The sequence below is a fragment of the Gymnoscopelus braueri genome (genome assembly GCF_963280865.1).
Source record: "Gymnoscopelus braueri genome assembly, chromosome: 4".
Classification (NCBI taxonomy): Eukaryota; Metazoa; Chordata; class Actinopteri; order Myctophiformes; family Myctophidae; genus Gymnoscopelus; species Gymnoscopelus braueri.
This window is the reverse complement of record NC_137605.1, coordinates 44,282,828-44,299,658: the sequence shown is the minus strand read 5'-3', so window position 1 is coordinate 44,299,658 and position 16,831 is coordinate 44,282,828. Positions and strand designations below refer to the sequence as shown.

The 16,831-nt window shown below is 48.9% G+C and overlaps 1 protein-coding gene across 2 annotated transcripts in view; it reads right to left on the bottom strand.

The window, feature by feature from the left end:
• Positions 1 to 1,927: 1,927 nt before the first annotated feature.
• Positions 1,928 to 16,831, bottom strand: part of LOC308084601 (teashirt homolog 1-like) — a 46,539-nt gene continuing 31,635 nt past the window's right edge. For both annotated transcript variants that reach the window (XM_080427334.1, XM_080427333.1), the window contains exon 3: positions 1,928 to 5,859. In XM_080427334.1, the coding sequence (XP_080283460.1) occupies positions 2,324 to 5,859 (3,536 nt within the window). In that variant the 3' untranslated portion in view covers positions 1,928 to 2,323. The remainder of the gene's footprint in view (positions 5,860 to 16,831) is intronic.

Genomic DNA, 16,831 nt, shown 5'->3' with positions numbered 1-16,831 from the left:
CAGTTGATATAATGACTCATTTTATGTTCTTCCCCAGACTTGTGAGTGTTACTTCCACCTCCCTCCCTCTCCCTGTAAAAAAGCAGCATTCATTTCCTTGTTAACAGCTTTAGAGCTGATCTGCGGAAGACAAAAAGAAAGCAGTATCCAGCGGAATCATCTGTGAACAGTCGCGTTAATTATTGTCTGATACAGTGCGGTCAGCAGTCAGCAGGCTATATCAAGCAGAACAGACACCCATCTGATTCCTCTTACACTGTCGTCATCAATATACAACACTGATTCTTTCAGAAAAGACACGTCCAAAGGCCAGTCACAAGCCTAGCATGGGGTTCTCGCAGCACAATAGGCACCCTTACGACTTATTATCACCCTCAGCATCTTCATCATTACAATCATCATCAGTAGCATATGATGAGCCTCATGTCATGTCTTTTTTCCCCCATTTTTTATCTCGACTCCAAGCAGATTGAAAGCGTTGATTTATATTTTCTTGCACATGGTGTCTCGCACCAGAAATAACAGATCTACAAGCTCGCAATTCCGTCAAATCACGACACATTTTGAAAAAAGCTCACAATGCGTCACATCGCGACACATTTTTGTAGCTTGTACATCGTTTATTTTCAGTGCGAGAGACCGGTGAGTAACTAAGTATAACTGAGACGTGAGACATGCATCATGTACTCTGGGAAAGCAGAATGTAATATCCTGTAGGCCCCCTAGACAGTTGTGGTAAAAGCTCTTAAATCTGATTTATACAAGAATATCAAAATGAAGGATAATATGTCAGAAATGAAAGATGGGTAATAGTTTTAATTTGCCATATAGCCAATTCTAATCAAATCCACCCCCATCAAATCTATGTGAATTCAGCATTTATGCGCACCTCCATGAAAAATGAATACACAATCACAAATCTGCGACTGTTAACAACTGCTTTGGGGTTTATTTTACAATTGAGGACATGAAATGAAACAAACTAATTGGTGCTAAAAAGTTTTTTTTTTTTTTTTTTACAATATTGTTGATAAAACATTGAAATGTATAGTCATTGTGCATCGCTTAATTATTTTTTTCCACACCATATCATGCATCAAATTGGATGCAAGTATAATTAAAATCATTTCTGTAAACCAAGCCAAAGAAGCTAAATTTGTATTTTTCTTTAAAAAAGGACATTTTGTAGCTCTACAGTATATATCTATGTACACCATCTGTTTTTCTTTTTTATTATTTTTGTATATAAAATGACAATATAAAAGTTAGAGAATGCACACACCTTAAGGTACAAAGAATGTGGAGCTGTTTCAAATGGTAAGATATGTCTTATGGAGTACTGACATTTCACTGGTAATCATTTACATGTAACGGACCGATTTCTTCTTTTTACAGTTGAATAAAGCGACACGATTTAGAAAGAGAAAATTCGTAACAAACCATACAACTGGAAAATTGCTATAAGGTGATACTTCACATCGAGAAAAAGGTTTTTTGTTATTTTTTTGTGTGTGTTTTTTTTTGTTGAGCAAACTTGCATACTGACGGCCATTCATTTCACTGATTGACTTGTAACCAGAAGCAGCATTTCAATTATTCCAAATGTTCACATGATCTGTTTCTTTTTCTAATACACCGACAGATTTCTGAGCCGGTCATTCATCATCAAAAAACATTTGAAGTGACGGGAACTCAAAAAATAAAGGAAGGGGGAAATTATAGTCCTTGATCTTCTCAAATCAATCTGATTTTGACAAATGCAGAATATTTCAAAAAAATCTCTTTACAAATAAAATTCAAATGTCTAAGGTGCTACTTCAGTCTTTCAGGGGATTCTTCCATTCTTTTGGTGTATACAATTAATTTTCACCTTCTTCATATCAAGTATTATACAGTTTTCTCCCCCCCTCCCCACCCCCACCCCGTTTCATTTTTCACTCACCACTTTAGTTACCATTGAAGCAGTAGTTGTATTTTTTTTGCCATGAAAAGATTAAAATCTCGTGTTTAACCTTGATTCACTAAAATACATGCACAGATCAGACAAATAGCATATAAATACATTACAAAATAAGTGTTAAAAAAAACAAAAGCTTGGCAAAACAAAAAGCAAAATTAACATGAAAAGACATGGTCCAGTCAGGCAGTTATCACAAAGAAATAAAACAAAAAAACAAAACAAAAATAAGACTGATTCTTTTTTCTGACGGCTCAGTTCCGCCCAGTGCAGTAACTGTGAACAACGTTATTTTAGTGCAATGAAATTCTGGTCAGTTCCACAGCTGTCAGTCTCTTCTCTAAGCTCTAGACCCTCGTCCATATTTTAAACTTTCTCCAGCTTGTCTAGCTTCTCCAGAGCAGTGACAAACACCAGGTGGTCCTCTGGAGACTTACCGTGGGTCTTGCTGAGGTGCAGTTTGACCGCATGTTTGCTGACGAATGTCCGATTGCAAAGTCTGCACTGGTACACGGAGCCTGTGTCGTCCTCTGGCGTGGCCAAGGCTAACAGGGGGCTGCCGAATGTCATTTTGTCCGTGATCACCTTCGAGACAGCCTGCTGCTCCCGTAGGTGCTCAGCCGACAGCTTGGACAGGTCCTTCAGGCTGAAGCCCATGTGAGACTCCAGGTGGCCGATGTAGGCGGCCGCAGTCCTGAACTGGGAGGCACAGTCGCCACAAAGGAACACGGGCTGGCACGAGTCTATGTTCTTCAGGAACTTGGTGCTCCCCGTCCGTCTCAGCTGGTACTTGACGTTAGCCAACCAGTGGGATATGGTGGTCATGGAGAGGCCTGTGAACTTACAGATGTGGACCCTCTCCTGGGGCCCCAGGTCGGTCATGGCGTAACGACCCTCTGGGGTTTCCCGCAGGCTCGAGGCAAACTGAGCCTGGAGGATGAGGAGGTGCTGGGGGTTCCAGTTGGACTGCCGCCCTTTCCTCTTTTGGATCGGGGAGAGGTCCTCCAGGGCGTCCTCGAATGCGCTGCCGTCCGCATCCGACTTCTCCGAGATGGAGGAGGGAGTGGAGGATTTGGGCGTCAGCCTGCCAGTGAGGTTCTTCACCATGTCGGAGATGTCCATCAGAGCGTTCTCTCTGAGTGGAGAGGAGACAGAGTCAGACAGAGACATGAGGGGCTTGTTACCGTTAATGCTGCTGCTGTTGAGCAGTGTGCTGCTGCTGCTGCTGTTGTTGTTGTTGTTGTTGCTGTTACTGCTGGACTTGGATTTACTCAGGTCTATTGGCTGGTCGCTGCTCTCATAGAACTGATAGCGGTTGATTGGCTCAGCTGGCTTGGCCTGAGGGGTGACGTTGAATGATGGCTTGTCTATCAGACTGTTGCTGATCTTGTAGAGCATGGCAAGCGGGTCTGCGGCTGGGCTCACCGGTTTTGAGGCCTTGCCCAGGTGTGTGTTCATGATTGATTGGAGTGCGCTGAGAGGGTTGACAAAAGGCCTCTCTGGTGAATGATCGGTGATGATGCCCAAACAGTTGCCGTTGGTTACTGGCGACTGGCGGGCATCTGCGCCATTTTTCGAATGGCTGTGGCCATCTAGGAGGCTCTCTTTGGGCTCTTTCTTGCAGACAAGCTCCGGTTCCGCACTCCCAGGACTGCCGTTCCTCGCGATGGGCTGTTTACCTACGGAGAGGTCGTTTGGAAAAGCTAAATGCTCCCTCTGCTCTCTTAGAGCCGGGGAGGGGGACTTGACGGAGGACGGGGGCCGGTGTCGGTCCAAGCTCACCAGCTTCTCTTCTCTCTCTTTCTTAACGGAGGCAGCTTTCCCGGTCACCTTCTCCACCAGCTCTTCCATGGCAGTGACGTTGCTCCTGAGAGGGGGAGGGGAGGAAGGGCTCCTGGGAGAGTGGATGATGGAGTTTGGATCACTCACCAGGCCCCGAAGGCTGCTGTTAAACATGGGCTGCATCTGGACACTCTGGACGGTCGCAGGAAGAATAGTGGAGGTGCTCTTCATGCCGTGCAGCTGGTAAGCTGCGTGGATGCTGGGGTAGCCGCCCCATGTGGGGGTGCCAGTTTGGGCCTTGCTGATGGCACTGGATACAGTGTTCTCAAGGGACTTGAGGATATCTAGCCCCCCTTTCGGGGACTCCTCCAGGTCCTCTTCTCTGAGGTACTTATACGACTTGGCGTTTACCTCCGTTTTCTCACCCGGGTCCTCTCTCTCTTCTTTTATCTTTCTCTCACCCGGCTCGCAAAACTCCATCTTTTCATCCTCACCCGTCTCTCTTTTCTCCTCAGAGAGCGCGGGGGACACCGGCTGGGATTTAACGCTGCTGGGGGTGGGGAGCCGGGTGGTGGTCGGGGGCAGTGGGATGGACTGGATCTTTTCCTCCACCACCGGGTCAAACACCAGCTGCTTGCCCTTCTTGGATGCAGCGTTGGTGACCTTCAGGAAGTGACCCGTGACCATCATGTGGGCGGTCAGCTGCTGCAGTGTGTCATGGGAGCTGCCACACTCCATGCATTTGAGGATCTGGGCTTTACGGGCCTCAAACTGCCACGTGTAGCTGGCGCCGTTCTGGTAACCGTAGCGGTTGTTGGGCGTGACATATGGGTTAACCGGACCTTTATGGTCGCCGCCGGCAGCATGGACAGAGTCTGGGGAGCAGGGGGAGAGTATGGCATCCTGGAGAGCTCGTTTTTTGGCGGAAGAGGCCACCAGCTTCGTGGCCAGCGCCGGCATCGGTTCTTTGAGAGGCACTTTCTGGTAATGCTTGGTCTTGATCATGTGTACGCTGAGATCCTGCAGCGACTCAAACGAGTGGCCGCAGTACATGCACTTCAGCACTTTCTGGGCATCCTCCTTTCCCTCCATCTCCATCAGGGAGCGCTTGCGGGGCTTGGACCAGCGCTTGCCCCGCTCCTCCTCCTTGTCCTTGTTGTCGTCTCGGTAGTGGCCCGACTCGTTCATGTGGACCGTCAGGCCCACCAGCGTGTCGTAGGCGCCGCTGCAGTCCTTGCAGCGGAACTTGCTGGCGCCGGTGAAGACGGAGCCGTACAGCTTGTTGTTCTGCCGGTAGAGCTGCACCGTGCTGAAGAGGCTGGGCTCCGGCAGCAGGTGGTAGGGGTTCTGCTGGAAAGTCTTGGCGAGGGCCGCCTGGTGCCAATCATAGGCCACGCCGTTACTCGCCGGCCCACCACCACCACCGCCGCTGTGGCCCCCGCCGTGGCCGCCCCCGCCGTGGCCACTTCCGCTGTGGCTGCTGACATGGGAGCTGACCGCCGTGCCGTTAGCGTTGCTGCTCGGCACCGCGTGGTTGACGGCGGCGCTGTGGGAGCTCCTCCCGTTGTGGTGGTGGCTGCCGGCGGTAGCGCTGTCCTCGCTGCTCTTGTTGACGGTGGCGGTGGCGGCGGTGGCGGTGGCGACAGCAGCCGAAGCGGGCGCCACCGCGGAGACGAGGGCGCCGCTGAGGCTGCCGGCCGCGGCGGGCTTGGATTTCATGATGTCCATGGCGATGCTGGACCAGGAGGCGTCCGAGATGAGGTTGGCATAGACGGCTTTCATCTGCGCCAGGCTGTCCTGCAGGGAGAGGCCGTTGTTGGGGGGGAAGGCGGGCAAGGCGGCCCCCTCCCGCTCCTGGCCGTCCCGGGAGGAAGTGCTCTTGAAGTCTGTGAGGCGGTCGCTGGCATCGCTGAGCGGAGAGCCGTAGCCGGCGTCGGGGTTGGTGCCGTTGCTGAGAGGAGAGTCTCTGTAGCTGGGCGGCTGGCCTCCGTCAACGTCCTCCTCTTCCTCGTTGCACAGGAACTCCGTGTCTTGGCCGTCCAATGAGAGGCCGTCGTCCTGCAGGTGCTCTTCCTCATCGTGTGGAGTGTCCGCCTTAAGCTCGTCCTCGGGCCCATAGGCTGGAGCAGAGAGAGAGAGAGGAGAGGAGAGGGAAAAAAGAAGGAAATGGGAGAGAGGAGACGAGGGAAAACAGGTCAGCTCGGTGGAATAAAAGATTTACAGCACACTAACAGGACCACTGACAAAATAACATGGAATGAATACTCGATGATGGGAAATATGGGCTTTTATTTGTGTGTGTGTGTGTGTGTGTGTGTGTGTGTGTGTGTGTGTGTGACTGTGTGTGTGTGTGTGTGTGTGGGTGTGTGTGTGGGTGTGCATTTTACACACATGTGTCTCTGAAAGCCAGTGGTGAAAAAAGCCTCCAAGGGAAAAATAAATCACTGAGCCTCTGACAGTTGTCCTTTTTCCTTCCCAACTCCTCGCTCCTCCAGCACATGCCTCATGTTCCCCAGGAAATCACTAGCTGTTTGGCCTTGTTAGCCAGCTGCATGCTCCGTTCTCCCATTCTTTCTTTCTTTCTTTCTTTCCCCCCCATCTCACTCTCGCTCTCTCTCCCACCCTCCCGCCATGCTTTATCTCCTCTCACTCATCCATCCTGTGAACTTGAGCCCCTCACATGTTAGGGTTACGCAACCCATCGGAGGGGAGGGAAACAAAACACTCATTTTGAGATACTGCAGCATCTCCTTTGCCCACGTTTCGCGAGCTGAAGGTCACTCTCTTTGAGTTAATAAGCACGAGAATCGGCATAACAATGGAGCTCAGACCGAGGCTGCCTCAGTCATTGCTAAATAAAGAGGAGTCTGGCAGAGACGGAAACTGAAAGAAAACCTGATCCATGCGCAGGCGTGCCGCACCATAGACGGTTGATATATATATATACACATATATTATACAGGTATATATTATGTATATATATATATATATATTCTGTTTCTGTAAAGCGACTTTGAGTACCTAGAAAAGTGCTATATAAATTGTATACACACACACACACACACACACACACACACACACACACACACACACACACACACACACACACACACACACACACACACACACACACACACACACACACACACACACACACACACACACACACACTATATATTGCATGAAAATATGCCTACAAAACAGCGCGGACAAAAACATCACGACAAGAACGCGTGATCAAAATGCGTCGGACAAAGAGAACGAAACAGAGCAGAGACAGTAACAGGTTCAATGGTATAACGGAGTGTGTAAAAGAAAGCGAGATATAGGTGGATAAACCGTCGAGATTGTGTTTGTGCTTTATATGTATGTGCCCATTGCACAGGCGCGCACAAGAAAGACACGGCAAGCAGCAGTAAGCGGAAGAGACAGGAGGCAGGGGAGAGCGAGTGAGTGAGAGAAGGGGAGATGTGGGGGGTGGGTGGGCGGGTGGGAGTAAGCAGGAGGTGGCGAGATGGCGGGGGGTGCGAGAGAGAAAAGGAGGGGGGGGGGGGCGGGTGAGAGAGAGGGGGCGAGGGAGGGAGACAGGAAAGACGGCCCCCTCGCTTCTTCCTTTATCTCCTTCCTCCATGGTGAGATGTGTGTCCTAGATGCCAGTATCAGTCTCTCCTGATGAAACAGATGTGCTGTCAGCTTCAAACGGCACGCTAACCTGTCATATCATAATCTAAGTGGACATAATACCTGATATATATACACTGGCACCATTTACTGCTGCCTGAGAGGAGATTGGGTGGAGTGGGAGGGGAGGGGGGGGAGGGGGGGTGAGCGAGCAGCTGCACCATCGACCGTGGATATGTGTGCGTGTGTGTGTGTGTGTGTGTGTGTGTGCGTTTGCGTGAGAGCCCGTTTACGATTGTGAGCGCCGCGCTTTGCGAAACGCATCTTTGCATGCACGCTCGCCTTCCTCCCTCGCTGGCCCACGTGTGTGTGTGTGTGTGTGTGTGTGTGTGTGCAGACACAACACATCACGCATACGTTGTTTTGGGCTCTTCCGGTGCAACGTTGAACCTGACGCGGACCACAATATACAGTATATTTCCTGTGAGTCTAAGAGTTCACCGTGTGGCACAGTTACACCCTTCTCCAAATGAGCAACACCCCCCCCCCCAACCCAACCCCCCCCCCCCCCCTCTTCCCCCACACTCCCCGACGCCTGACAGGATTTCAGTGAAATGAGCCCCCCCCCCCCCTCTTCCCCCACACTCCCCGACGCCTGACAGGATTTCAGTGAAATGAGAGCACTACAGGAGAACCTGGCTGCGCTTCAATCCCACTGACAGACTGAGACCGAGACAGTTCCTAAAACTCCTGAAAATCCCTAACACAGCAGATTAGCATTATGTGCTGTACTCTTCTACAACACATCTGCAGAGTGTCTTCTGTTACTGTGCCTTCTCTCTCTCTCTCCCGCACTAACCTGCTTCCAGAACAGGGGACTATCAACCCACATCAGCCATGGGAGAGATTGTACCGACGGCACGCGGCGGGAATGGCTATCCGTTCTTCACAAGCCTGGCGCGTTTGTGTGAGCTCGCCGTGAATTGCTTCATGCGAATTACTCGTGTCCCAAAATCTGCTAAACCATCATAGCTGGCAGAGCGATACGGACGCGCACACGCGCTCACACATACCCGACACACTCGCATTTATGAGCGCATGCACAGACACGCGCACGCACGTACGCACACACACACACACACACACACAGCAGGAATAAGCGTCAGATCATCAGAAATCTCCCTGGGTGAGTGACAAAACGCAGGCTGCATCAGGGAGGGGCACGGAACACTGAACGCCAGGGAACCCTTTGACGATCCCTGTCAATCAATGCCCGTCCTGCCACGTTGTCATGGAAACAACAAACAGGGAGATATCAAAAGCACACACAGACAAAGGAATAGCCGAGATAGACAGCTGTATTTAAAAAAAAGAGAAAGAATGAAAGAAATAGAAATCAGAGGCGAACGAGTGGACGGTTTCACAAACCATAAAGACCACAATCTACTGATGAAACATTAGGGGGAAAACGGCGGTCTCTATTTTAATCTATTTCGACGCAGGGCACCTATTCCTGACGGGACGCTGCGACGGTACAGCATTCAAAGAAACACTTGGAAGCGGTACATCAGTGATCAGTCTGCTCAATCACTGTTGACAACAAAGGCAATGCAGGCGCCTTTCGTGGAGCCGACTGGTGACCAGATTAAGCTTCCCACCACCTCCTCCTCCTCCTCCTCTCCGCATCCTAGACACACACATATGCAGAGCGACACCCGACAGCGAGGGGCGGGTTCGGGGGGGGGAGGGAGGGGCGCCGGGCCGCCGTGCCCGGCCGTCCCTGGCGGTTTGGTTTGCCGAGCGGGTGATGGCTGTGAGCAGGGCCATCTGCGCGGGCGCCAAAGCGCCTGTCACTTCTGCTCGGGGATGCGACGCCATCAAGGAGACAGCAGCCAGCGTGGCCCGGGACGGCACCGTAGACTCACTGTCACAAACGGCAGCGATCAACCCCACCAGCCACGCCACCGGGTCATTGGCAATATACGCAGAGGCGTGCGCACAACAGCACGCACGGACGCAAGCACGAACGTACGTGCGCACACACACACACACACATACACACAATCCACAAGCATGGACCAAACAATATTAGCATCCAAATGGATCGGAATTCAGAGCATAAGGATGCTACTTATCCACATTAACCCTGACGTCCATATCTTTGGGCCTGTCATCATAGGCGGAAATGTTCAAACGTTTTCCAAAACATTTTCATATTTTTTTCAAATTATTATCAAAAATAGTCATGTCCCCCACAAAATATTTTCCCCCAAATATCTTTAAAATTCTGGGGGACATTTTCTCAAAGATGGCAGATCGATAAGCACACTACGCATTGCATAATGGCGTGTCATGAACTAATAGAATAGAATAAAATAGGGCTTAACACATTGGGTGCCAGAGGTTTATTAAAATATTATACTTTGAGTGCCAGGACTTTTTAAACATTTTGAACCTTTTTCAAGTAGTCACAAAATATTTTCAGTGATCACCGTCCTCACGGTGATCCCCTCATTACACACATACAGGTCTCGTACAATTGGGGGGAAAAAATCCATTCCATAGTTGCAGCCAGTTGAAAATAGTTAAATTAACATTGTAAAAAAAAAAAGTGCACAGGAGCCGAGATACAGGTTTTTGAAGTCATAAGTTAACCAGGAGGTGGATTGGAGTCTAAATCTTGTAGGAGTGATATTTCCTGTTGCTCTGAAGGAAAAAAAAAGCGTTCAGAGTGAAATGAACACACAGGACTTTGTTGTGTACGCGCACATTAAGCACCAGTTTGCCCCACAGTCGGACCTGGTTGACAATGTGTGCTGTTGTGGACCTAGTCCACTATGTGTGCTGTTATGGCCCTAGTCGACTATGTGTGCTGTTATGGCCCTAGTCGACTATGTGTGCTGTTGTGCATTGGTTCTCAAAGTGGGGTCTGTGGACCCCCAGGGGTCCTTGATGGGGTTCCAGGGGGTCCCCAGCAAAATGTGTTAATATAGCATCACAATCATTTAAACCACTTTAAACTTTTATACTTTGGCTTTGACAAAAATAACAGATATACAAGCTTATAGGGCACTCCTGCTATTTTTTGAGAAATCGTGAAAAATGTTGCAAACCTTTGGATATACGTATATATATTTTTAAGTGAACATTTGTAACTCAAATCTTTGCTTCTGGGGGTCCCTGGAACAAAATATTTTTAGATGGGGGTCCGCGGCCAAATACGATCATTTTGGGGCTCCTTGACATGAAAAAGTTTGAGAACCACTGCTGTTGTGGACATAGTGGACTATGTGTGCTGGTCTGGAGTTGGTGTCTGGTGATGAAAGAGTCCGGTGAACGCCCTGGGTATTGTCTCACAGGAACACAGGGCCTCAGAGTGGAGAGAGAGAGAGAGACGACGGGGCTTCAAACTATAAACAGATCATCTCTAAAAACACACTCAATCACACGGCGCTCCACTCTGTGTATGATTTGATTCTTGTAAATGATACCAAAATGAAATACAGCCACAGGCGCGTCAGCGTTTTGGCAAAGAGAGAGGAGAGAGAGAGAGAGATGAGTGGGGGAGAGAGAGAGAGAGAGAGAGAGAGAGAGAGAGAGAGAGAGAGAGAGAGAGAAAACATATCATTCCTTTTCAAACTTTGGTATCTTTGTCCGCCCTTCCATTCTGCCTCCCCTCTTTCTCTTTGCCGAGAGTCTGCCGGTTGTTAAATCAATAAAACTCTCTGTCAGGCTCACGGAGCTTCACCATTTGGCCGCTGTCAAAGCCAAACAAACCAGATAAGAAAGGCAGAAAGGCGATGAAACGAGAGAGAGCGAGAGAGAGCGAGAGAGAGAGAGAAGGGGGGGGGAGGCGGGAGTGGAACCAGTCAGCTCCCCTCCTAGCTAGCAGCACCCCGGTCCCATCTCTCTCCGACAACCCACCCCTTCTTCTATTTATTTACACACATTTCTTTATTTATTTGATGCGAGTTTGGGGAGAGGGGGCAATCACGGCAGTCATTTGCGGCACTAATGTCCAATCGTGGGCCCCTTCACTCATGTGATTTAGGCGGTGCGGGGGTGGGAGCGGCGCGGGGCGGGGGCCACGGGCCGTTTAGGCCCGGGCCCCTAATGGGAAACTGGCAGTCTTATTCCTTCCCCAGATTCTGTTTGTCACCCTGCTCTCCATTACGTGCCTCTCAGCCCTGATGGCTTTGGACAGGAGCTGATCAAAAAGCCATCGCTTGACCTACACGCCGTGGCAGCCCAACGAGACTAGCGGCGGGCAGGAGGGAGAGAGAGGGAGAAGAAGAGAGATGAGATCAGGAGGAGGAGGTGGAGGAGGAGGTGGAGGAGGAGGAGGAGGAGGAGGAGGCGGGGTGTATATGCGTTAGTGTATGTGGAGGAGGAGTGTGGTTGTGGTGGTTGTGTGGGGAGTGGGGATGATGGGGGAGTTTGCGGGGAGGGGGTGATAGCCCTCGGACCGGGACAAGAGGGCTGTAAATAAAATGACATTATTATTTCCTCTGTCCCGTCATGTAGAAAAGCCAATTATGGTAATGCTGCTGCCGGCGTGTCAGAGGGAATGCTGGGGATGTGTTCCTGTGGAGCGGCTAACGTGAGAGCCGTGCCCTGCTCAGGAACACAGGCCTCTGGTCTGACAAGAGAGAGAGAGAGGAGAGAGAGAGAGAGAGAGAGAGAGAGAGAGAGAGAGAGAGAGAGAGCGAGGGGCCTGCGCTCTGACGGGCTCCACCGGGAACTGGGGGGAGAAGGGGAGAATGATGGACGGGGACCAGGCTGACGACACCAGGCCTAGAAAATCTGGGCCTGATAGGAAACGTGCCGTTTTCTTCGGCCCATAATAACGGACAGATATCAAGTTACGCACCGAAGAAGAAAAAAAAAAAAGAAGAAAAAAAAAAACTACACTGAAAGGTCAACGGTTTGTGAGTTATAATCTACTGGTGCCTAAAAAATCTGACGAGATAAATTATGCAAAGGAAGATGGGCGAGAGAACCGGATATTGAGGGGCGACGATGATCATTTTTACTTTGAGATAATTCCCTCTCACCTCAGGCTTCCCGTGCCATCCCGATCTCCAAAATTCTCGTGCGGCCGTGATGGGGGCTCTCCTGAAATAATTCCTCCCCTGCCATTCTCTCTTCCACTCCCCTCTCCTGCACTTCCTCTGCCTTCATCACACCTTCACCCCCCCCCCCCCCCTCCTACCCTCCCTCCCTCCCTACCCTCCTTCCTCTCTCTCTTTCTCTCTCTCTCACCCTCCTCCACTCTCTCTAGCCTGGTCCGCCCGCCCACATGGGCCCCTCCCAAGCGGAATAATGGAGCATATGGCAAGGCAGCACCTACAGGGCCTTAAATAACTGCTGCTGCATTCCAGCTCACTGTACCAATTTATCTCCCCCCCGTTTCAAAACACTTCTAGTGCCGAGTGTAGCCCGGGCAGACAGACAGCCCTGTGAATGTATAAAAAGGCACTACTACATAAATAGGATTAGAGTTCATGTTTGGTCTTATTGGCATGTACATTCAATAGCATTAACTTGGCGGGTTAACTCAAGGCAACCTCTAACGATACACGCCGCAGTCGCTGCTAAGCTAGCAGCTTAAGGCGGAATTTCCCTTCATTTTTCTATTTTGCACTCTGGCATTATGTACCCCCTGAAGTGCGCGTTCAGAGGTTCACCACTTCAAGCTTCAGGCTTGCTTTCTAGAGAAGAAAATCTATTCTCTTCATCAATAACCGCAAATAGGCAAAATTGCTCCTTGGAAGAAATAAAAACAACTCCGCACCGGCTGAGCAAAGTGTTATCGGAATACATCCAGTGCAGCATGCAATGGAATATAATGTTGCAAATATGATCCTATGACCAAAGAAGCGAAAGGAAAACTTAGCTAAAGATGACACTAGTGAGTAGTGACATTACAAGGTGTCCTCAGAGGTAGGAAATGGAGAGGGGGAGGGGAGGGTGGAAGAGAGGGATTCTGACAGGATGTGGCTTAAGCACTACGACCAATGGACAAAATGTGTTGATACTGCTGCTATCTTTCATTCTCTTTATTATTTTTTATTCCTTTGTTATTTCCTATATTTGTTGATTATTCTCCTTCTTCTTCTTCTTATTATTACCGTTGCTACAGGGGGATCCGGTAACCGAATGTTTAGGGTGCATACCACATGGGCGCTATGCCTTTATCAGCGAGTCCCCGGTTTGATTCCCGGACAGCAGGAAACATTTGCTGAATATCGTTCCCCTACTCTCTCTCTGCATGTTAATAAAGGCAGCGAAAAAAATGCAAATAAAAATACCACCGGGGCGGGAGGTGGTATTTTTATTTGCATTTCCAAAAAAGAAAAGAGAAGCTACATTTCTGCTGCTACCAAGTCTGAGGAGACCAGGAATTTTTTTTAGTTTTACTCCTCTGTACTCGCACACATGATGGAAGATATAAAGAAACCTTGAACCATAGCCTGTTAAGGTGTCTGGAGGGCTACTACAAGCAGACCTACACATTAAAACCCAGTGTTAATGTAACTCTGAAGAGTGTATGAATATTAATAGAACCTCGGTTCTATTCATACACTCTTCAGAGTTACATTAACACTGAGGATTTTGTTTTACCGTGCAGCCAGACTGGGTCGGTGTCCTGTATAGGACAACATGGGGTCAAGGGTCAGACATGTGGCGAGTGCTAAGTAGGTGTAGGTCACCGTCTATGTAAATATGTCACTGTGTCACATGACATGTATAGCTTGTGTATCAGGACTCATGAGGACGTGATATATCGCTTGACATCCACTCCCCCCTGTTTATTTTTCTGTATGTTTATGTTTATATGCATCCAACACCCCCGTTATAGATGCAAGAGGTATAGCATGTGGGTGTATGTTTACAGTGTGTGTGTGTGTGTGTGTGTGTGTGTGTGTGTGTGTACATGTGTCAGTGTGAATGTGTGTGTGTGTGTGCGTGTGCGTGTGCATGTGCGTGTGCCCGTGCGTGTGTGTGTGTGTGTGTGTGTGTGTGTGTGTGTGTGTGTGTGTGTGTGTGTGTGTGCACGCCAGTGTGAAAGGTGCTCCTGTTTTATTTATAGAGCCGGTGCTATTTATACCCAACTCAAAGATCAGTTCAGAGAAACGGCTCGTGGGCCAGAGCCAAGATCACTTTCCCCAATGCGATATACGCACGCACACGCGCACGCACACACAGAGTACACATACATACATACAGTACACGCTCACAAATTCATGGTCATACAAACACATGCACTGGGGCTGGGCAATATATTGACGCTATATTGATATTGTGATATGAGAATATATAATGTAACCACCTGAACCCTTCAGACTTTTTCCCCCAAATACACCAAATCTCTTAGCGTCAGAGCGCATCACGTTTCAGAATATGGATACTGAGATTCAAGTGGTTAATATTGTTATATTGTGCGATATTGTCTTCCAGATTTTACAGGCTGCATTACAGTAGCAGGTACTAGATACGGTATTCTATTATTTTAGTATAATAATAGGTATTAGATTATTATCCAAAACCTCATTGTGTAAATATTTTGTGAAAGTACCAACAGTCATCCCCACAATATCATCACATCGATATCAATGCATTTTGGACATAAATATCATGATATTAGTGGTTCTTTCTCTCCGTATTACCCAGCCGTATAATCCACATTCCATTGCTGCTGAGCCACACCGCATTGTGCACGCTTTCACACTCGCACGTGCCCAAACAAAACACACACACACAAACACACACACACACACACACACACCAACACACAGAAACAAGCATTTCCACGCGGCCATGTGCTTGTTGGCGTTCGTGTGTGTTATGTAGAGGAGGATGAGCCCCTGACTGAGTGTTCTTCATAGACTACAGTAGGGTTTAACACGCCCGCCGATCAATACACTGAACCAGCTCCGATCGATTGCAATTCATCTAGCCCCCCTCCCCCCCTTCCTTATTCTCACCCACTCACATTCTGCCATCCATGCTGTTGTCCGGTTAGGAGAACACACATACACAAATGTGTGTGTGTGTGTGTGTGTGTGTGTATACATGTGTGTGTGTGTCTATTCACAAAGGCATGGCTGGATGCAGACACAACTGCATATGGGCATATAAACGGCTGTAAAACACACACACACACACACACACACACACACACACACACACACACACACACACACACACACACACACACACACACACACACACACACACACACACACACACACACACACACACACACACACACACACACACACACACACACACACACACACACACACACACCTGAGTGAAAGCGATTGCGCCACGCTCTTGCCCTGCCCCGCGTGGTTCAATAAACCAGTGTGGAATTTATTTATTTTTATTGAGCATATCAGCCCATCCTGGTCTCCTTTGCATAACAAGGCCTGTATAATTAAACCATAAATTTTCAGCGCGCTCCTTTAATTACCACAGACAATGTCAGGAGGCAGGAGAGCAAACAAATGGCTTCGGAGTGAGCGAGTTAAGAACCGCTCTGACACACAGACAGAGAGGCAGCTCGTATAGATGGGGCTGGGGCTGTTGTCGCACATAAAAAGGATGCAATGTTCAAAAGAGTATACGCAGTACACTGTACAGTACACTGTACTGTATATGTATATGTGTACAGTGAGTGTATAAGTATATATTTTTTGCCTCCCACCCTTTCCTAAGATACGCTTTCGAGGGTTGTGCATTTGCATGAGAGTGAGCGGGCAAGAATAGAATTAGGGTGAACACATGAGTATGTAAGCTAGTACGCCTGTGTGAAATAAGTGCATATATATATAGGCTATGTTATGTATGCATAAGTGTGTGTGTGTGTGTGTGTGTGTGTGTGTGTGTGTGTGTGTGTGTGTGTGTGTGTGTGTGTGTGTGTGTGTGTGTGTGTGTGTGAGTTTCCGAACAAACACAGCGGCCCTACTGTGTGTACGTATGTGTGAGTTAAGTGCTCGTGTAGGTGCGTGCGTGCGTGTGTTTATGGAACTATTGACTGGGAGCCAGGTTATTGTCCATCTCGACCGTGACAGAGGATGCCAGTGTATCTATAGTAGCGAACATCTATATATATACATGTGTATAGTATAATACATGTGTGGTGCCCGCATCCTGCGTGCATGAGCGTGTGCTTCAGGTCAATGTCAACACACACGCGCCCGGCATCCCAGCAGCTTAGCTAATTACACAAGAGCCCTTAAGGCCACTTAGAACAGGTTAGCTAATTAACAAACAGCTGATTGCAGATTAATTGAGAGGTGTTCCTAATCTTCACCCCTAAACGTAATGACAAACGCTAACTGGCGCTAATTAGTCCAGTATGGAGAGCGGAGGGTGAAGGTTGTATTTACAGTCAGCTAGTATGGAGGACCGCCTACCGAAAAAACAGACGCACATCGACGTAGCCTGGCGCCCGGCTAGACG